General features: G+C 40.2%; 1 protein-coding gene and 1 long non-coding RNA gene across 3 annotated transcripts in view; one reads left to right on the top strand and one right to left on the bottom strand.

The window, feature by feature from the left end:
* Positions 1–16570, top strand: part of SGCD (sarcoglycan delta) — a 371321-nt gene that overhangs the window by 317667 nt on the left and 37084 nt on the right. For both annotated transcript variants that reach the window (XM_077924624.1, XM_077924625.1), the window contains one exon: positions 9811–9883. In XM_077924624.1, coding sequence (XP_077780750.1) covers positions 9811–9883 — 73 coding nt within the window. The remainder of the gene's footprint in view (positions 1–9810; positions 9884–16570) is intronic.
* The window catches only part of LOC144326980 (uncharacterized), a 63649-nt gene continuing 56051 nt past the window's right edge, over positions 8973–16570 (bottom strand). The window contains exon 3 of the long non-coding RNA XR_013391933.1: positions 8973–9380. This is a non-coding gene — a long non-coding RNA (uncharacterized LOC144326980). The remainder of the gene's footprint in view (positions 9381–16570) is intronic.

Genomic DNA, 16570 nt, shown 5'->3' on the forward strand with positions numbered 1-16570 from the left:
GAGCTCACCCCATCACGGGGATTCAAACACCGACCTTCCAATCAGCAAGCCCAAAGCTCTGTGGTTTACACCACAGCTCCACCTGTGTCCCCTTGCAGATTGGATAAGCAGCCCTCAATTCCTTCATCCAAGTAATTTGCAAATACATTGAACAATGATGGGCCCTGTACAGAATCCTGCAACACTCCACTTGTCAAACTTTATGCTGCCAAGACACAAGTTCCAGGGAATGTTCAAACACAGATCAAACACAGCAGAAATTCTTAATGTCTGTGCACACAATCTTATCTTTCCTATTAGTGGAAATCAATTATATTTGCAGAATTTATCTTAACAAATAATAAACAGAATGTAAATGTAATATTGTACAATATTCCTATGATAACGATGAACTAAATTCAGTGGGGCTTACTCCTAAGTAAGTCTGCATAAAAGAGAACTATAATGCTTTAACTAGCAGTGTTCTCTCCTCTCGAGACCTGGCAATTGTTTGTATTTGCAACCTTGTGTTCACAAGAGCTGCATGCTCATTCCTGAGGGAGATGAAGAAATAATTTGCATTGCCCTTGGTGCTTCTCAGCTTGGTTTGGGAGAGAACATGATTTAATATGAATGTGATGGGCTAATATCTCTATCTTCGTATAAATCATCCTTGCTGTCTCAATGCTTTGCATCCACAAACATTTTCTCCCAGGTTTTGTATTTCAGTCTTATACGAGGGAGGAAAAAAACAGTGCCTCTCCACAAATCCTTATCAGCCTGATCAAGCATCCAATAAATACAGTGTTTCATTATTATTATTATTATTATTATTATTATTATTATATTATAAAATGTAGGAAATGCTTTACATGTGATTTATGTCATAGATTTCATGTGATGAGTACTGTAAGGAAAACCTATGGACTACAGAACAGTTGTGTGTTCATGACTTCCTACAAAGGAACAGCTAAATGCTGTTAGTTTTGTTTGCTTAGTCACTTTTCCGTTTATCAATATACTTAAAGCAATGTGTATGTGTCTGTGTAATATTAGTATTTAGAAATCAGCATGTTCCTTCATATAATGGGCTGAAAACATGCAGGCTAGAATTGCAGGGAAGAGGTGGATAAGTCTATTGCTAAATAGTAGCCACACGCTGGTCTCGTGTTGTAAATTATAAGATGCTTTGGATACATCTGTAGAAAATTGGGCTATAAATAATAAACGTAACTGATAACTTTGCTTTGTTTCAATAGTTGGTAGGTTGGTTGTCATGGGAAGCCCACCTTTCAGATTCATTCCTGGGACAGCTTTCAATATAGAAACAGAATTTCAAGGCTATAAGAAAGCTTGAGAATTAAACCATATTTACCTGGCACTGAAATAGCATCAACGTAGACACTACCCCAAGATCACTAGTAACGAAGAGCAGGAAATAAAATGTGTGTGTGTGTGTGTGTGTGTGTGTGTGTGTATTTAAGGCTAGGCTATCTGACGGGTGACAGGTAAGGCTTACCTAGCAAAGAGTACTCCATGCCACACAAACTAACCAGTGACAAAGTTAGATCAAGGAGCATCCTCAGACTGTGAACCTGTTTCTTCAGACAAACAACTACTCTTTTTAACAAAGTATGGTGAGCCTGTGCCCCTTGGAAATCACAAAACTACAACTTTCATTATCCTTGCCCATTGGCATGTGACAGGAGGTGATGGGAGTTTTTGTCTCACAACATCTGGTGGGCCACAGGTTCCCCAGCCCTCTTTTAAACTATTCAGAATTCCATCAGAATTTAGATCTCAGTCCAGAGGTATTAAAAAATTGATTCTAATCACAAATACTGTGATCATCAAACACTGAAAGAATAGTTAATGTAAGGTATTTTATTGGTTAGTTAATAGTTAATGTAAGGTATTTTATTTTACAAACCTAGACAACATCTTAAAAAGCAGAGACATCACCTTGCCAACAAAGGTCCGTATAGTTAAAGCTATGGTTTTCCCAGTAGTGATGTATGGAAGTGAGAGCTGGACCATAAAGAAGGCTGATCGCCAAAGAATTGATGCTTTTGAATTATGGTGCTGGAGGAGACTCTTGAGAGTCCCATGGACTGCAAGAAGATCAAACCTCTCCATTCTGAAGGAAATCAGCACTGAGTGCTCACTGGAAGGACAGACCCTGAAGCAGAGACTCCAGTACTTTGGCCACCTCATGAGAAGAGAAGACTCCCTGGAAAAGACCCTGATGTTGGGAAAGATGGAGGGCACAAGAAGAAGGGGACGACAGAGGACGAGATGGTTGGACAGTGTTCTCGAAGCTACTAACATGAGTTTGACCAAACTGCGGGAGGCAGTGGAAGACAGGAGTGCCTGGCGTGCTCTGGTCCATGGGGTCATGAAGAGTCGGACACGACTAAATGACTAAACAACAATTTTATTGGTGGCATTAAGTTTAAGGGATAAGAAGAGCACTGATGAAGCGACTGAATACACACAAACCCTTGTGTTTATTTGCAGGACACATATCTGTTTCACTTATTTTAAAATGTGTCTTTTCCTCAAAATCCTCAAAATAGGAGTCAAATATAATGGAGGCAGAAGAATCTTTATTTAATGTCCAGTGCTGCAAGCTTTTCATTTGGATTGTAAGAGCAAAGTTCTTTTAGTTGGTAGTGCTACTTTTTCCTAATGCGATCACACTTTTCTAATCAGTTAAAAGTATTTATTGTGGGTTTTTATTCTAGAATTACAGCCAAATATATGATGAGATTTGGGGAAATCTTCCAAAGTTAGGAGGGAGGAGGGGAGTTTGAACATTCAGTCTGAAGTCTTTGCTTCGTCTTTGGCTCCCACAGTTTCTTTTTCAATAAAAACAGAATAATGACCCTTGTGATAAACAGCTGCTTAATGAATAAGTTTGACCTTAGAGCACCAAAGGCTTCACAGCCTGGAAATATTAGATTGAAGCAACTTCAAAAACAGGGTAGTGTCCTCTCTGTCCCTTTGCCCCTTCTCAAGCACTTCCACATATAGATTTGCAATACAAACAAATTGTATTAATAAACATAACCATAACCATCCTTGCCCTGACTTGCTTCAATGTTATTAACTTTCTGACAAATGAAGGACAGTCTATGTCCTAGTAGTAATTTAATGGGCACATCCAACAAGGGACATTCAGAATGTTAAAGCTTTCTCTCTGCTAATATCAGTTTTGACTCCTTTTCCTTTTAGAACTTTTTGTATACTCCCTAATTTCTCTTCTGAATCAGGTTAGCAAGTAAAACACACAACTTTTTTGTTTCACCCTGTTAAATGTAGAAGAGTTAATTGAAACGTCATTGTCTCTAGTTACACTCAACACAGGTCACTTCCAAGTGACCTTTGCATCTGTCTTCACAACAGAATATATAGGGCAGATCCCAGTGCCTGAACAAACCTTTGCAGGAAGCGAGTCTGAGGAACAGAAGCAGCTAGTGGTGATGAGAGATTAAGTTCTAGGCCTAATTGCCAAAATAGAAACTGACAAATCGCTGGGTCTAGATGGCATGCACCCAAGAGTTCTCAAATAACTCAAATGTGAAATTGCTGGTCTTCTAACAAAAATATCCCTCAAATCAGTCTCCAGACCTAAGGACTGAAAAACAGCCAATATAACAACTTTTTTTTAAGGGATCTAAGATATCCTGGCAATTATAGGGCAGTTAGCTTTAGTCAGTCTGTCCCAGAAAATTGGTAAATAGTATTGTTGAAGGTAAAATAGCCAGGCATATAGAAGAATATGCGTTACTGTAGCAGAGCCATTATGGCAGTGATGGCCAAACTTGGCCCGTCAGCTGTTTTGGGACTACAACTCCCATCATCCCTAGCTAACAGGACCAGTAGTCAGGGATGGTGGGAATTGTAGTCCCAAAAGGGCTGGAGGGCCAAGTTTGGCCATCACTGCATTATGGCTTCTGCAAGAGCAATTCCTGACTCACAAATCCATAATAATAGTAATTTGAGAATGTCAGCAAGCATATAGACAAAGGTGATCCAGGGGATGGAGCAACTATCCTCTGAAGAAAGGTTGCAACATTTGAGACTTTTTAGTTTGTAGAAAAGGTGAGTAAGAACGTGATGTCCGTCTCCACTCCCCGTGTGGCCATTGCGCGCGCCCATCTGAATTTCATGTGCAGATATCTGCTAATTGGTGCCAAATCATCCACTGCCAGCAGCACAGTAACTGCAGCAGTTGATTCTTCCCAGCAATCTTGTTACATTTCATCATGTACAGTATGTGTTGATACTGTTTAGAGATTGCCGTTTTCATTATAATTGCTCCTTATTTTACACTCTCGTGCCAGCTATTTAGTATAGTTGCACAGTAAGACCCTTAATTTGTAAGATTGTGCCTATACCACCTTCACAGGAAAGCCATTTAATTTACCATCTGTCTATTGCTTTTTAAGCTATGAACTGTGTATTTTCCCTGCTATGTAGGTAATTAGTTCAAGCTTTCCCCCCAAGTTACTTAGCTGCCTTTAAGTACCCTGTCCCTTACTATGTGTTAATTACTAGAGGGATGCCATAATAACCTTGCAAATTGTCACCTTATCAAGAGTATGTTAATGCTTTTTAATTTCACTTTCTTTGGCACTGCTGCGCTTGACAATGAAGCTTGTTTTTAAAGAGATGCAGTCTATAGAAATTAAATATTGAATATTAATTGCTTCTTGGAAAATCCATTCAAAATTCAGCTAAGACTGAACTGAGGTTCTGTTAGTTAGTGGGGATACATAACACAGGGATATTTCTAATTTCTTTAGGATTTGGATATAAAGCAGATATGAAGGGAAAGGGTAAAACCAAGGCAGCAGACATGGATTTAATGTCCAGGTCTGATATATCTGTCTATATTGTGTTAACCTTAATCCTATTTACGAAAGAAGCATCAACCAGCATCAGATTAATATTGATTTGGTGCCATAAGGATTAGCAAAGGAACATATAGTACAGTTTCTGAATTTAATGCAAGGCAGATTTATTCTATATTCCTTGAGCTTTCCTTGAAACTCTTCTGAAACATAATCTGCTTTAAGAGAGCAGGATGTTCTCCTTGGAAACTTTTTGCATGGACTATTTCTGGTTTTGTAAGCCCACACGCTAGTGTTTCACGCAAAACTAGCACCAGCAACAAATACAGCTAGTATAAAAAAAAAAGAGCTCACCAATGCTGATGTTGTTATAAGCTCTGTTGGCAAACGGTTCAGCAAACTGAAGTTCAAACAGCCTGGGATCAGAATGATTTGAGTAAACCTTATCTCTTTTTGACAATCTTTTCTTTGGGGGGTGGGGTATTATGGCACAAAGCATTCTGCTCAGGCCCATTGGTCTCATCCTCCATGTAGTAAGTACATTACATCGTAGAACATGGTGCTGAAAATGAATCACATTCATGATTTCCGTATCCATGCATTCTTTTTGTAGTCCACCAGTTCTGCAACCTTATTATTTTTAATGAGGTGAACTGAGCTACCTCCGGGTTCCCCTTCCTTGCAAAGCCAATAAAGCTGAAGTTTGCAGACATTCTGCTTATTAACAGCTAGTTAGTGTTTTTGAAAGATTGTGTGTGTGTTGTCCTAATTTTATTGCTGTGAGTTGTCTCAAACACAGTGAGGAGGCAGGTACAAACAAGTCGTGCAGTGCCCCAAATTAGTTTACTGATTGCAACTGTCACTTGAAAAGGGAGGGTTTCCATTTCTGTGATGCTCAGGTCCTTTACAAGACATGCAGCTTGGGCTTCTTTCTTTGGTTATGCTTTGCAGACCGTGGGCTATTCCGCCCAGTGAACAATTTCTGTCTCTACTTGTACAAAAACTGTTATGGGTGAGTTATAAATGTGGTGCCTCTGTCGTCCTCATCTGACGTACGAACTTTGACCTTTCGGAGAACCAATTCTGGGTGTTGTGCATTTTTTGAAAAAAATAAAAAATTCTGCTTATATTCAAAAGTGATGGTGAGTTGCAGGGTTTCACTCTTTCACTCTGTGGCTGGCACATCCCAATACTGGAAGTCAAGACTTCCAGGCTCCACCTAGAATACTGTGTCCAGTTCTGGGTGTCACAATTTAAGAAGGATATTGACAAGTTGGAACGTGTGCAGAGGAGAGCAACCAAGATGATCAGAGGTCTGGAAACCAAGCCTTATGGGGAACGGTTGAAGGAGCTGGGTATGTTTAGTCTGGAAAAGAGGAAACTGAGAGGAGATATGATAGCCATCTTCAAACATCTCAAGGGCTGTCACATGCCAGGTAGAGCAAGCTTGTTTTCTCCTGCTCTGGAGGCGAGGACTCGAAACAATGGCTTCAGGTTACAAGGAAGGAAATTCTGACTAAACCTCAGGAAGAACTTTCTCACAGTAAGAGCTGTTTGACAGTGGAGCGACTCCCTCAGGAGGTTGCGGACTCTCCTTCATTGGAGATTTTTAAGCAGAGGTTGGATGGCCATCTTTCTTGGACTAGATTACCTTCCAGCTCTATGATTCTGCTGCTGCTTTGACTCTAAAAGTGTAATGGCAGCTGTTGCAACCAGAGATAAACTATACACCATGGAATGCATGCTTTGGTTTATTTGCTATATAAAAGAGATGACATTATTCAGTAGAAAGAGAAACTTGGCTTTGGCAACAGGCATATTCTGAACTTAAACACCTACATTTTAAAAAGTGTTCACAATGGATATATTGAAACCGACCAGGCACCAGCTTTCTAGTCAGTGCTCATCAAAAATAAAACCCCCATCATGTGGCAATGGCTATAGGAATATATCCTACAGTGCAGCTTTCAAATAGTTACTTGTTTTCTTTTAGCATAAAGCTTTTTGCTGTCACCAAATGTATTTGCGATACTGTGCAGTACTTTAATATAAAAGCTTTCCACATTGTTCCTGCAGTCACCAAATGCACATTAGAGATTTTTGACAAATTTATTTCCCCAGTTTTCACCAGTACCGGGGAGGGGGCGAAAAATAAAAGTATTGAGTGAATCATTACAGTAATTCAAAACACTTTAGATAGATCCTGTCACATGCTTTATAAATTCCTGATTGATTGTGTGGAATTAAGTTATTGGGCAGAAAGCCAGTTAATGGAACACACATTGATGAAATCATTTTTGAGGGGCATTAAATGGAACTTAAAATAAAGCTGAAATAGCTTTATGGATTTTCCACTCAAACTGTTTATGAACATTTATTGCTGGTAAATTACATAGTGTCAAAAGAAAGATTTGCCAGGCCTGGGTTTTAATCAAACTCTTTTGCAAATAATAAAAGAAGAGAATAATTTATTGTCATGGAATGTACAGTAGGTATAAATACACATTACATAATAGATTCCCTCTATCTTATCTAACTTGTTGTAGATATACGACGATACACCACAAAAATCAATCGTGTTGTTGAAAACAATATTCCCTATAGTTTCCAAAGAAACAGAGCTTTGCTCACAGCAGAGGCAGTAGTGTTTGCAATGGCAAAAGCGATAAAAGCTGTTGATTTACCAGCAGATTTGACAAGGTTTGCTTTCCACCCAGTATGGATGGATCAGGTATAATGAAATGGTTTCTTTCTTTCGTTCCTGATAGCCAGACAGAAGCAACAGCAGTCAAGCACATGAGCTAGCTCAAAGTTTCCATATGCCACAGAAACAGGCACCTTACTCTGATGCCTTACCAGATATTACAATTTCTGTGTCAGCATTTTGCCTAGGAGACTTACCTGGGCAGTGCTGAGCATATTTTGTGGGCAAGGTGTGCAGTCACTAATGGCCCCTTGCATCATTTCCTTCATTGCATTGGAGTAGTCTCTCATCCAGCAAAATGCAGTAGTGAGTGCAGGCAGGATAGAAAAAAATTGTAGGTTTCAGTCTGCAGGCCACTGCAGCAGCAAACTGTGACTATAAGCAGCCTAATTGAAGAAATGGGAGTCAACAGCAGTTCCAATAGAAAGACTCAGCCATGCCCTGTGGCCAATTTCAATAGCTGTTAAAGTGATTGTTGAAGCCATCATTTTTGCATAGTCAAAGTTAGTTGAAGTGCAGAAGGGTTAGTATGTAGCTACAGTGGTACCTCAGGTTACATACGCTTCAGGTTACATACGCTTCAGGTTACAGACTCCGCTAACCCAGAAATAGTGCTTCAGGTTTAGAACTTTGCTTCAGGATGAGAACAGAAATCATGCTCCGGTGGCGCGGCGGCAGCTGGAGTCCCCATTAGCTAAAGTGGTGCTTCAGATTAAGAACAGTTTCAGGTTAAGAACGGACCTCCGGAACGAATTAAGTACTTAACCCGAGGTACCACTGTACATCTGAAATGTCCCAGGCAATTTAAATGTAGCACAGTTTCCCAGTTCCAGTTTCCTCATTCTCTTGGAGAGGAAAAGCTCCAAAAGACCAGTCACATCAAATCCATTAACTCTCTGTTGTTGTGCATCACATGCAAATGCTTAATTTTTCCCACATGACCAGTTCTCAGCTGATTCAGTCATTTGAGTTGCCTGGATCATCGTGTGAATCAGAACAAAACCTTCTCAGTAGTAGCCCTCAAACTTTGGGACTCCCTGCTACCTGATGGCTGCCTAGCTTCAGCATGGAGGATTTTCAGAAAATATATACAGGCACATATATTTTTCCCTCCAGACATTTGGGAATATGCCAGTAATGATGTATGGAAGTGAAAGCTGGACCATAAAGGAGGCTGATCGCCGAAAAATTGATGCTTTTAAATTATGGTGTTGGAGGCGACTCTTGAGAGTCCCATGGACTGCAAGAAGATCAAACCTATCCATTCTGAAGGAAATCAGCCCTGAGTGCTCATTGGAAGGACAGATTTTGAAACTGAGACTCCAATACTTTGGCTACCTCATGAGAAGAGTAGACTCCCTGGGAAAGACCCTGATGTTGGGAAAGATTGAGGGCACAAGGAGAAGGGGATGGCAGAGGACGAGATGGTTGGACAGTGTTCTCAAAGCTACTAAAATGAGTTTGACCAAACTGTGGGAGGCAATGGAAGACAGGAGTGTCTGGTGTGCTCTGGTCCATGGGGTCATGAAGAGTCGGATACGACTAAACAACAACAATGGTTGTTGGTTGGTTTGGCCTTATTTGTTGATTGGTTGCTTAACTGTTAACTGTCTTGTATGCTGTATTTTACCTTTTTACTGATATATAACTTGCCCTTGGACTTTTTGTGAAAGGCAGGTAATAAATGCAAGAAAGTAATAAATATATATATAAATGCATAAATACCTATGTGCTGGACAACTGCAACAAACAAAGGGAGGAGGCAATACCGCATGCGTTCAGCCATTTTGGGCAGCAATGATGTACCTCCAGAGTAATTCACCACCCTTTTGAGAACTTTTCTAAAAAGAATTGAGAAATAACACCACACACATTGACTGCATTTGGAAAGACAGCTCATTCAAAGGGTTTGTATTCATATAGTACCTCATTTAAGACCTGCTTTAAATATATTTGTAAAAAAAAAAATGCTTTACATTTATGCATTTGTGCAATCCAATCCTAAGGGTCTTTACTAAGCACGTCTTACTGTGGTGAATCTTACTTTCTCCCAAGTAAATATGTATAGGATTAGAGCCCTTAATGCACTAAATTATTGTTTCTATAAGTTGAACAAATATATCGCAGGCAGAGGGGAGTCTCAGTATCCTCACTCTGGGTAGTTATAAGGATATAGGATGTATGTTATGGGTTAGAGATAGATTAACTGTAAAATGTGCCACATATGACAGTTTATAACATATACACTTGTGTTCTGTTTTGTTATTTCAGGAGCAGAAGGCGTAGTGTTCCCTAAATCCATAGAAACTCCCAATGTCAGGGCAGACCCCTTCAAGGAACTAAGGTAAACTTTGGCATTTAGTTTCAATGTAACTCAAAGGCACCTTGCTCGAATTTTCTATTCTGACTGGTGGCATTTTAGCCCCTGAACAAAGAAAGGAACACCCACACATATCTTGTAGCATAGATGCTGCTGAATAGCAAGAAGGCAGGTGTGCTTAAAGTAGAACTCTGTGACTGATTGAAAAAAACGGGGAATGCATGTCACTGGAGCTTCATTCTTTGTACTTGCCCGACCTCAGAAAAAATGAGACCTCTTTTTGGCTGTGCTTACTGAAGGTGCTGAGAGCCCATAGTCAGTTACATAGTGACAGCAGGCAGAAGAATGATACCATGGTCACATCATCTTCTGTACAGATCTGTAACCTGGGGAAAGTGTCTTTTTCATTGCTCAGTTGCCAATTCCCTGGTTCATACGTTGTTGCTGGCAGCAGACCTTGTGTTCTGGAGCAGTATGTGCACACAGCTGCCAAGTCATTTCAACATGTGAACCACTTGGGCAGTTCCTTCTCCCTTTTTCAAAGAAAGGAAATCTGATAACACAAGAAGCTGCCTTCTGCAGAGTCATTGGTCCATCTTAGCTCAGTATTGCCTACACTGACTAGCAATGGGTCTCCAAGGTTTCAAGCAGGGGTTTCTCCCAGCCCAACCTAGAGGTGCCGGGGATGTTGCATGCCTTCTGCATGCAACATAAATGTTCTACTAATATACTACAGCCCTTCCCCAATCCCATGAGGAATAGGTCCTCTTTGTCACTATTGAGCCCCTGGGTCACATTGTCTTTCAGGTATTGATGGGTGAGGGTGGCTCATCCAACATGTTAACAGTGACAATGGTGTTATGCAAGAACTGAGCTAATTTCTCTCTCTGCATAGTCTTTTCGCATCTTGATAGCTTCAGTGTTCTAGAGTTCTATTAAAATTGTTTGAGCCTCAAATGACACGTGTTGCCTTTCGCATGGGCTCTAGATCCATTTCTTCTACTTCTTCATCTCTACCTGCACCACAGTCTTGTGTGTCATCTACAATGATAAGTTCCAGGTGATTGCACAGCCATCATTCTCTGCATACATTCTATAGTCTTTTTCCTGACAAATGGCTTTGGATCACTGGCTACTTTACATGTGTGGGATCACTTTTTCTGAAGACAGACATTGTACTGTTGTTACTAGAATGACATTGCCTCTTGCCTGTCATCTTTGTGTCTTGTCTTCTCCTTGCATGTCTTTGTTTTGTGGTGGCTTGGAGAGTTAGAGTAAAGGTGAGGTGATGTTTCTAATAAACCTTTTTGGATGTTAAGACACATAGGTGTCACATTTGTCATCTTACATTTCCTATCAGCTTGTTTGGCATGAAATGCTGTTATATCGATTGTCCTTGCTTGATTTATGTATTCCTTACTGCCACAAAAAATGTAGTGACGAAAATGTTTCTTGACTATTGAATGATAAAAGAATTGCAAAAACTTGGGCTAGCATTCTGCACTTCAGCAGAACGCAGAGTTTTTCAATACAGATGCTAATGCAAAATGTCTGCAATCAAGTTCTTAAATTATATACATTCCAAAGAAACTCAAGCACTGAGTGCAGAAACAGACCAAAACTGTAATGGAGATACCTCACAAATATGCCAAGTTTTACCCACCTGGCCATTTCTGTCCTTCACCTCTATTACTGCAATATTTGTGGTTGAGACATTTCCCCCAAAAATGTCTTGTTTTCATGCCACAGTGGTAATGGATCATATTTTTAAAATGCTTTAAATGCATTTGGCCTTCATCCTGATTTCATGTGGGTGGCAAGAACGAAGAAATGGGGGCATGACAGAAAGAAAGCTTTGGGCTTGGATCGTCTGTGGCAACAACCATATTTTCTGTTGGTTATCCTTTCAGATTGTAGTATATACAGTAGCTTAGTATACATAGTAGCTGGCAGGAGAATGTTTGAAGCAGTAAAAGAGAGAAAAATAATGCCATGAATGAGCTGCAGAAAATTATCCTTTATGACTATGATGCTTTTAAAAAATATATAATCACTACCGAAGAAAACAAAACTCTTGCAAATTCTCTGCATGATATCCGCCAATGAGTATTAATAGCAACTAATTTGTATTGGCAGTGATCACAGTGTTTCCAGAAGAGCTTCTCAGTACATCTACAGCTACAATTCTCATTAACATTTATATAGGACATCAACGACATGCTGCTGTAAGGGGGAAAGTAAAATATGTGGGATGGGGAGAGGAGAAGATAGTTGTAAATGATTTTAAAGGGACAGGAGAATCATTGAGTCATAGAATATGAACTATGATTGAGAGGATCAGTGCTCTGACTCAGGGGGCAGCAGAGGAGCCTGTTAAAGGCAACTGACATAGCAGCCCTATGCATGTTTACTCATAAGTAAATCCCACTGAATTCAGTGGGCTTACTTTCACATCAGTGTGTGTAGGATTGCAGCCTAAGGTACTTGCAGTGAATACAGTGGGACTTACTTCTGAATAAATATGCATAGGATTGTTCTGTGGGTGGATGAATGGATGCTTGCCCAACTCTTTGGGGATTTAATGTGTGGCACCTTGTTAAAAGTTGGAATACAAAAATCAAAATGAAATCTAGGTTAATAAATATGCAAAGGTCACATATTCAGACAATCATCACCATGCCATCTGCATGGAACCACTCACGACTGCCCATGAAATAGTGGCCCAGTCTTTCTACATTGCTGTTGTAATGGCCTCTTTTGCAACAATTAGTTGTTGGCACAATACATATATATATATATATATATCTAGAATTTCCATGCAAGTACAGTACATGTTATTAAGACTGACCTCTAAAAATGTTTAATTCAGCAAGTAAGGAATAAATTTTCTGGGAGTGATTATGAAATAAATAATGCAACTGGAATAATTTATGTTATGCCTCGTATACAATTCTTGCTGACAGTCATAGCAAAACAATGCAACAGGGAGAAGCTATAGAAGAAATATAGGGTGTAGGCATTAGAAAATTAGAAGAGGCGAGAGCAAAGAAACACACATAATTAAAACGAAAGAGAAACGATTCAAAGAGAAGAGAAACAAAATATCCAAGGGAAATGATGTGCTATTCTGGAGCATGTTCTTTCCCTCTGGGCACCCTTAAAGGTGGCTGGGAATTGTAACTCTGTGTGGCGTAAACTGCAGTGCCCAGAATTCTTTGAATGGGTTTCGAATGGGCATTAAAGGCATGGTGTGTACACAGCTGTACAGCTTACAATACTGCACACCCTCCAACATTCCTCTGATGAAAATAGGGACTTTTGTCACTCCCACCCAGATGACCCTCCTCAACCTCCCCACCCACCCCTTAATCCCATTTTGTTTTGTTCTTTGGTAGATTTACAAAAAGAAAAACACACACCAGTAAATAAATTTTAGAAAGGGACAAGATTAGATGCGGATGCACAAAGCATTTTTTTAAAAAATCAATACACCTTGTCCTGTGTTTCAGTCACCCTTTCTTCTCGCTCAGGGTAGCCCTGGCCTCTGTCTGCCCCTCAGAGCCAGCATGTCATGTGGGGCTGGGCCTCAGTGGCTGCAGCCTCTCCTCCTCCTTGCCCATTCTCCAGGAGCCTCTATGAGCTGACCAAAGGGGGAAGCTGGCAGTAGCAGCCATGGAGAGGCAACGGGATGCTCCCTTTCAGCTTCAGCCATCACCATCCCTCTCCCTGTCCCTGGCATTGATGGGGAAAATAGGGACAGTATGGGATCAAATCAAAAACCAGGACAGCTTTCATAATTCTGGGACTGTTCCTGGAAAATTGGGACACTTGGAGGGTATGAATATTGTGATAAGCCTATGTTAGGCCATGCCCTCATCTAGCTTTTTATGTCTCAGTGGGCTGGCTTGTTCAACTGGAAAGTGGTATACACCTATAGCTTGCTGATTTTTAGACTCGGAATCGACCAAATGAGTAAGCCAGGCATAGGCAAACTTGGCCCGCCAGATGGTTTTGAGATTACTATTCCCATCATCCCTGACCACTGGTCCTGTTAGCTAGGGATGATGGGAGTTGTAGTCCCAAAACAGATGGAGGGCTGAATTTCCCTATGCCTGGAGTAAGTGATAACTTAAAGAGACACATTGAGCAGCCATGTGTAATTTGGCTTTTGTTTTCATATAGTGAAATGTTTTTCTGAAGCAGCCTATTCAGAAAAAATCATGTGATCATATCACGGGATAATTGTTTTTCCCCTGTGTCAGAAGATTGCACATAATTGAGATAAGGACTTGAAGAAGAAATAAATCTTGGCAACCAGTTTTCTTTATTCTTTCCCCCCTCCTCCCACCAACATTATCTCCTCAGTTATTCTTCACTTGTATGCAAGATCTGATGAAGAAAAAGTTGGTCCCCTAGTGTTAAGAAAAAGCAAGCAAATGCAAGTATACATAATTAAAAGCACCAAGTGGCAGGTAAAATGTGCTTACACTTTGATTTTAGCTGAGAAGAATTCTCCTGTACCATGTAGAACACTGAGCTAGCTAAATAGTCGTAGTGAGACCTCCTGTCCCAGGCAGCAATTTAAAGGCCATGTTCAGGTGAAATGGGAAGGCTTGTTTTGCAAAATAATAGTTCCGAATGAAGTAATGCTTCTTTTCATGCTGTGCTATAAAGGGTTTTAAAAAGAAAATTAAGGAAAGGGAGGAAAATAGAACTACAAATAACAGCTCACTATTAAGCCCATTGAATACATAATGATTAACATGACAAACATAGATACTCTGTATTTAAAAAGAGAGTAGTGCTGATATAAGAAAAAATGGTTAGAAAATAGAAATCATTTTATTAATACCTGCTCACAAATAATTCTAGCAAGTTTGGTTAGTTACTACGATTCTAAATTAAAGACACTGAGCTAGACTCTTAACACCAGTTACTGAGTTTAATTTTCACTAGATTATACCATCTGAAGGTATTCAGATAACAATGCTGCTATTGAAATCAAATATCAGATAAAGATATGAATCAGAGAAATGTGATAGCTAATATGCTGTCATTTAAACAAGTATTGCATTAATATTAAAAGCACTTCTGTAGGACCTGAAGGTTCTTACTGGGACCACCAAAAATGTTGGCTCCCAAAGAGAAACTCACAGCCTCATTGCTCCTTCCCAGTCCATAAACCTTTAGTCCAAGGTTTCGTTTAGTGTGTTGTTTTAATAGTAGTTAAGATCTCTCCTCCTCAATCCCAGTCTGTAGCCATGAACATATCTTGACTGCAGATCATGGTTATGGTGGAGAGAACTCAACGTCAGTCCCAGGTTCAGACAACACACTATGCCAAACCTTCACATAGTTGCTACGCTGCAATGAACTAAAAGGACCACGGAGGAGCAAAGCAGTTGTGATCTCCTCCCTAGCAGCCAACACACTTCTGCTAAGCCATGGTGTAGATTAGGCAAACACTTCATACCGTCTTCACAGAACATCAAATGTACATAGGGACTGTTTGTGTGAAAGTGCTGCCAGACCCAAAAAAGCCCTCCTTCAATTGGAAAGAGAACATGTCATGAAAAGGTTCAGACTCAAAGCCTTCTAAACTAATTTTGAAGTATGGGGAGTTTTGCAGGGAGAGGAGAAGTAGAGAGACAAGCAATATTTGTGTGTGTTCTGAGGTGGTGGAGTCCCGCCAGACCCACACATTTGTGATACAGACTCACAAAAGCCAATGTGGTCCAACTAGTCCTTGGGAGACTCAGTTCAAATGCCAGGTCAACCATAGTGGGTGATTTGGGAAGGACATATTCACCAGATATCTAGGAGACTCATGTCACCACCAGCAAGAGGCCCTGTGTGCAATATCCTGGTGCTAGCAAAATTCCTCATCAGTAGAGTAAACAATAACCACCCAGTTGCAACAATAACTGAGTAGTGTCACTGTTGACCTCTCCCCTCCCCCCAAATGAGAAAGATAGGGGGGAAGGGAATCTGGCATCCAAATAAAAATAAGCATCACATAAATAATCTGACAACATCATGAATACAGATGTCACAGACGGAGGTCAGAGATGATATGCAGCATCTCTAGCAGGTGAAATTCTCGTTATTAGACATATGAGACTCCTTTCTAACACTAGCTCTGTATCACTATGGATTTAGTATTGCTGTGAGATCAGATTCTGTAGCCGTTTCTTCTCCAGTGTCAGTTTTATGGCTGCAGAAGCCTGAAGTTTCCCAATTGGCCATCAACCTGGAATTATTCACTTAAGCTGTTTTACAATCATTTTTGCTGCTCTGTTCTTCATGTTGCAAAAAAATATATTCTCAGAATCTGCTTTAAGATGCATTTACTTTAATACCATACTTTTTGCAATGTGCCAACTTTCACTATTTATTAGAGTTGATTTTGGGGTGCATGTGGGGAAAAGAGGAAGAGAAACTCTGCACAACTGGAATTCCGCTCACGCAGCATTGGATAGAACTGTAATGTTTTTGTGACCCTATTTGTATGTAATCTTACATGGTGCATGGTAATTACCACTCCCTTTGGCCATACTGGATGAAGCAAACACACTGCTAACCAGTGCTGGTGGTTTGTTTCTCACAAACCACAAGCAATAAGCCAGAAACAAAGCCTCACTTTTGGAAAGAAAGAAACCACAAGCACTGGTTCGCATGGGGTACATATGGGGAAGAGTGCAGCCAACACAA

Source organism: Podarcis muralis, chromosome 2, assembly GCF_964188315.1.
Source record: "Podarcis muralis chromosome 2, rPodMur119.hap1.1, whole genome shotgun sequence".
In the NCBI taxonomy this organism is placed as follows: Eukaryota; Metazoa; Chordata; class Lepidosauria; order Squamata; family Lacertidae; genus Podarcis; species Podarcis muralis.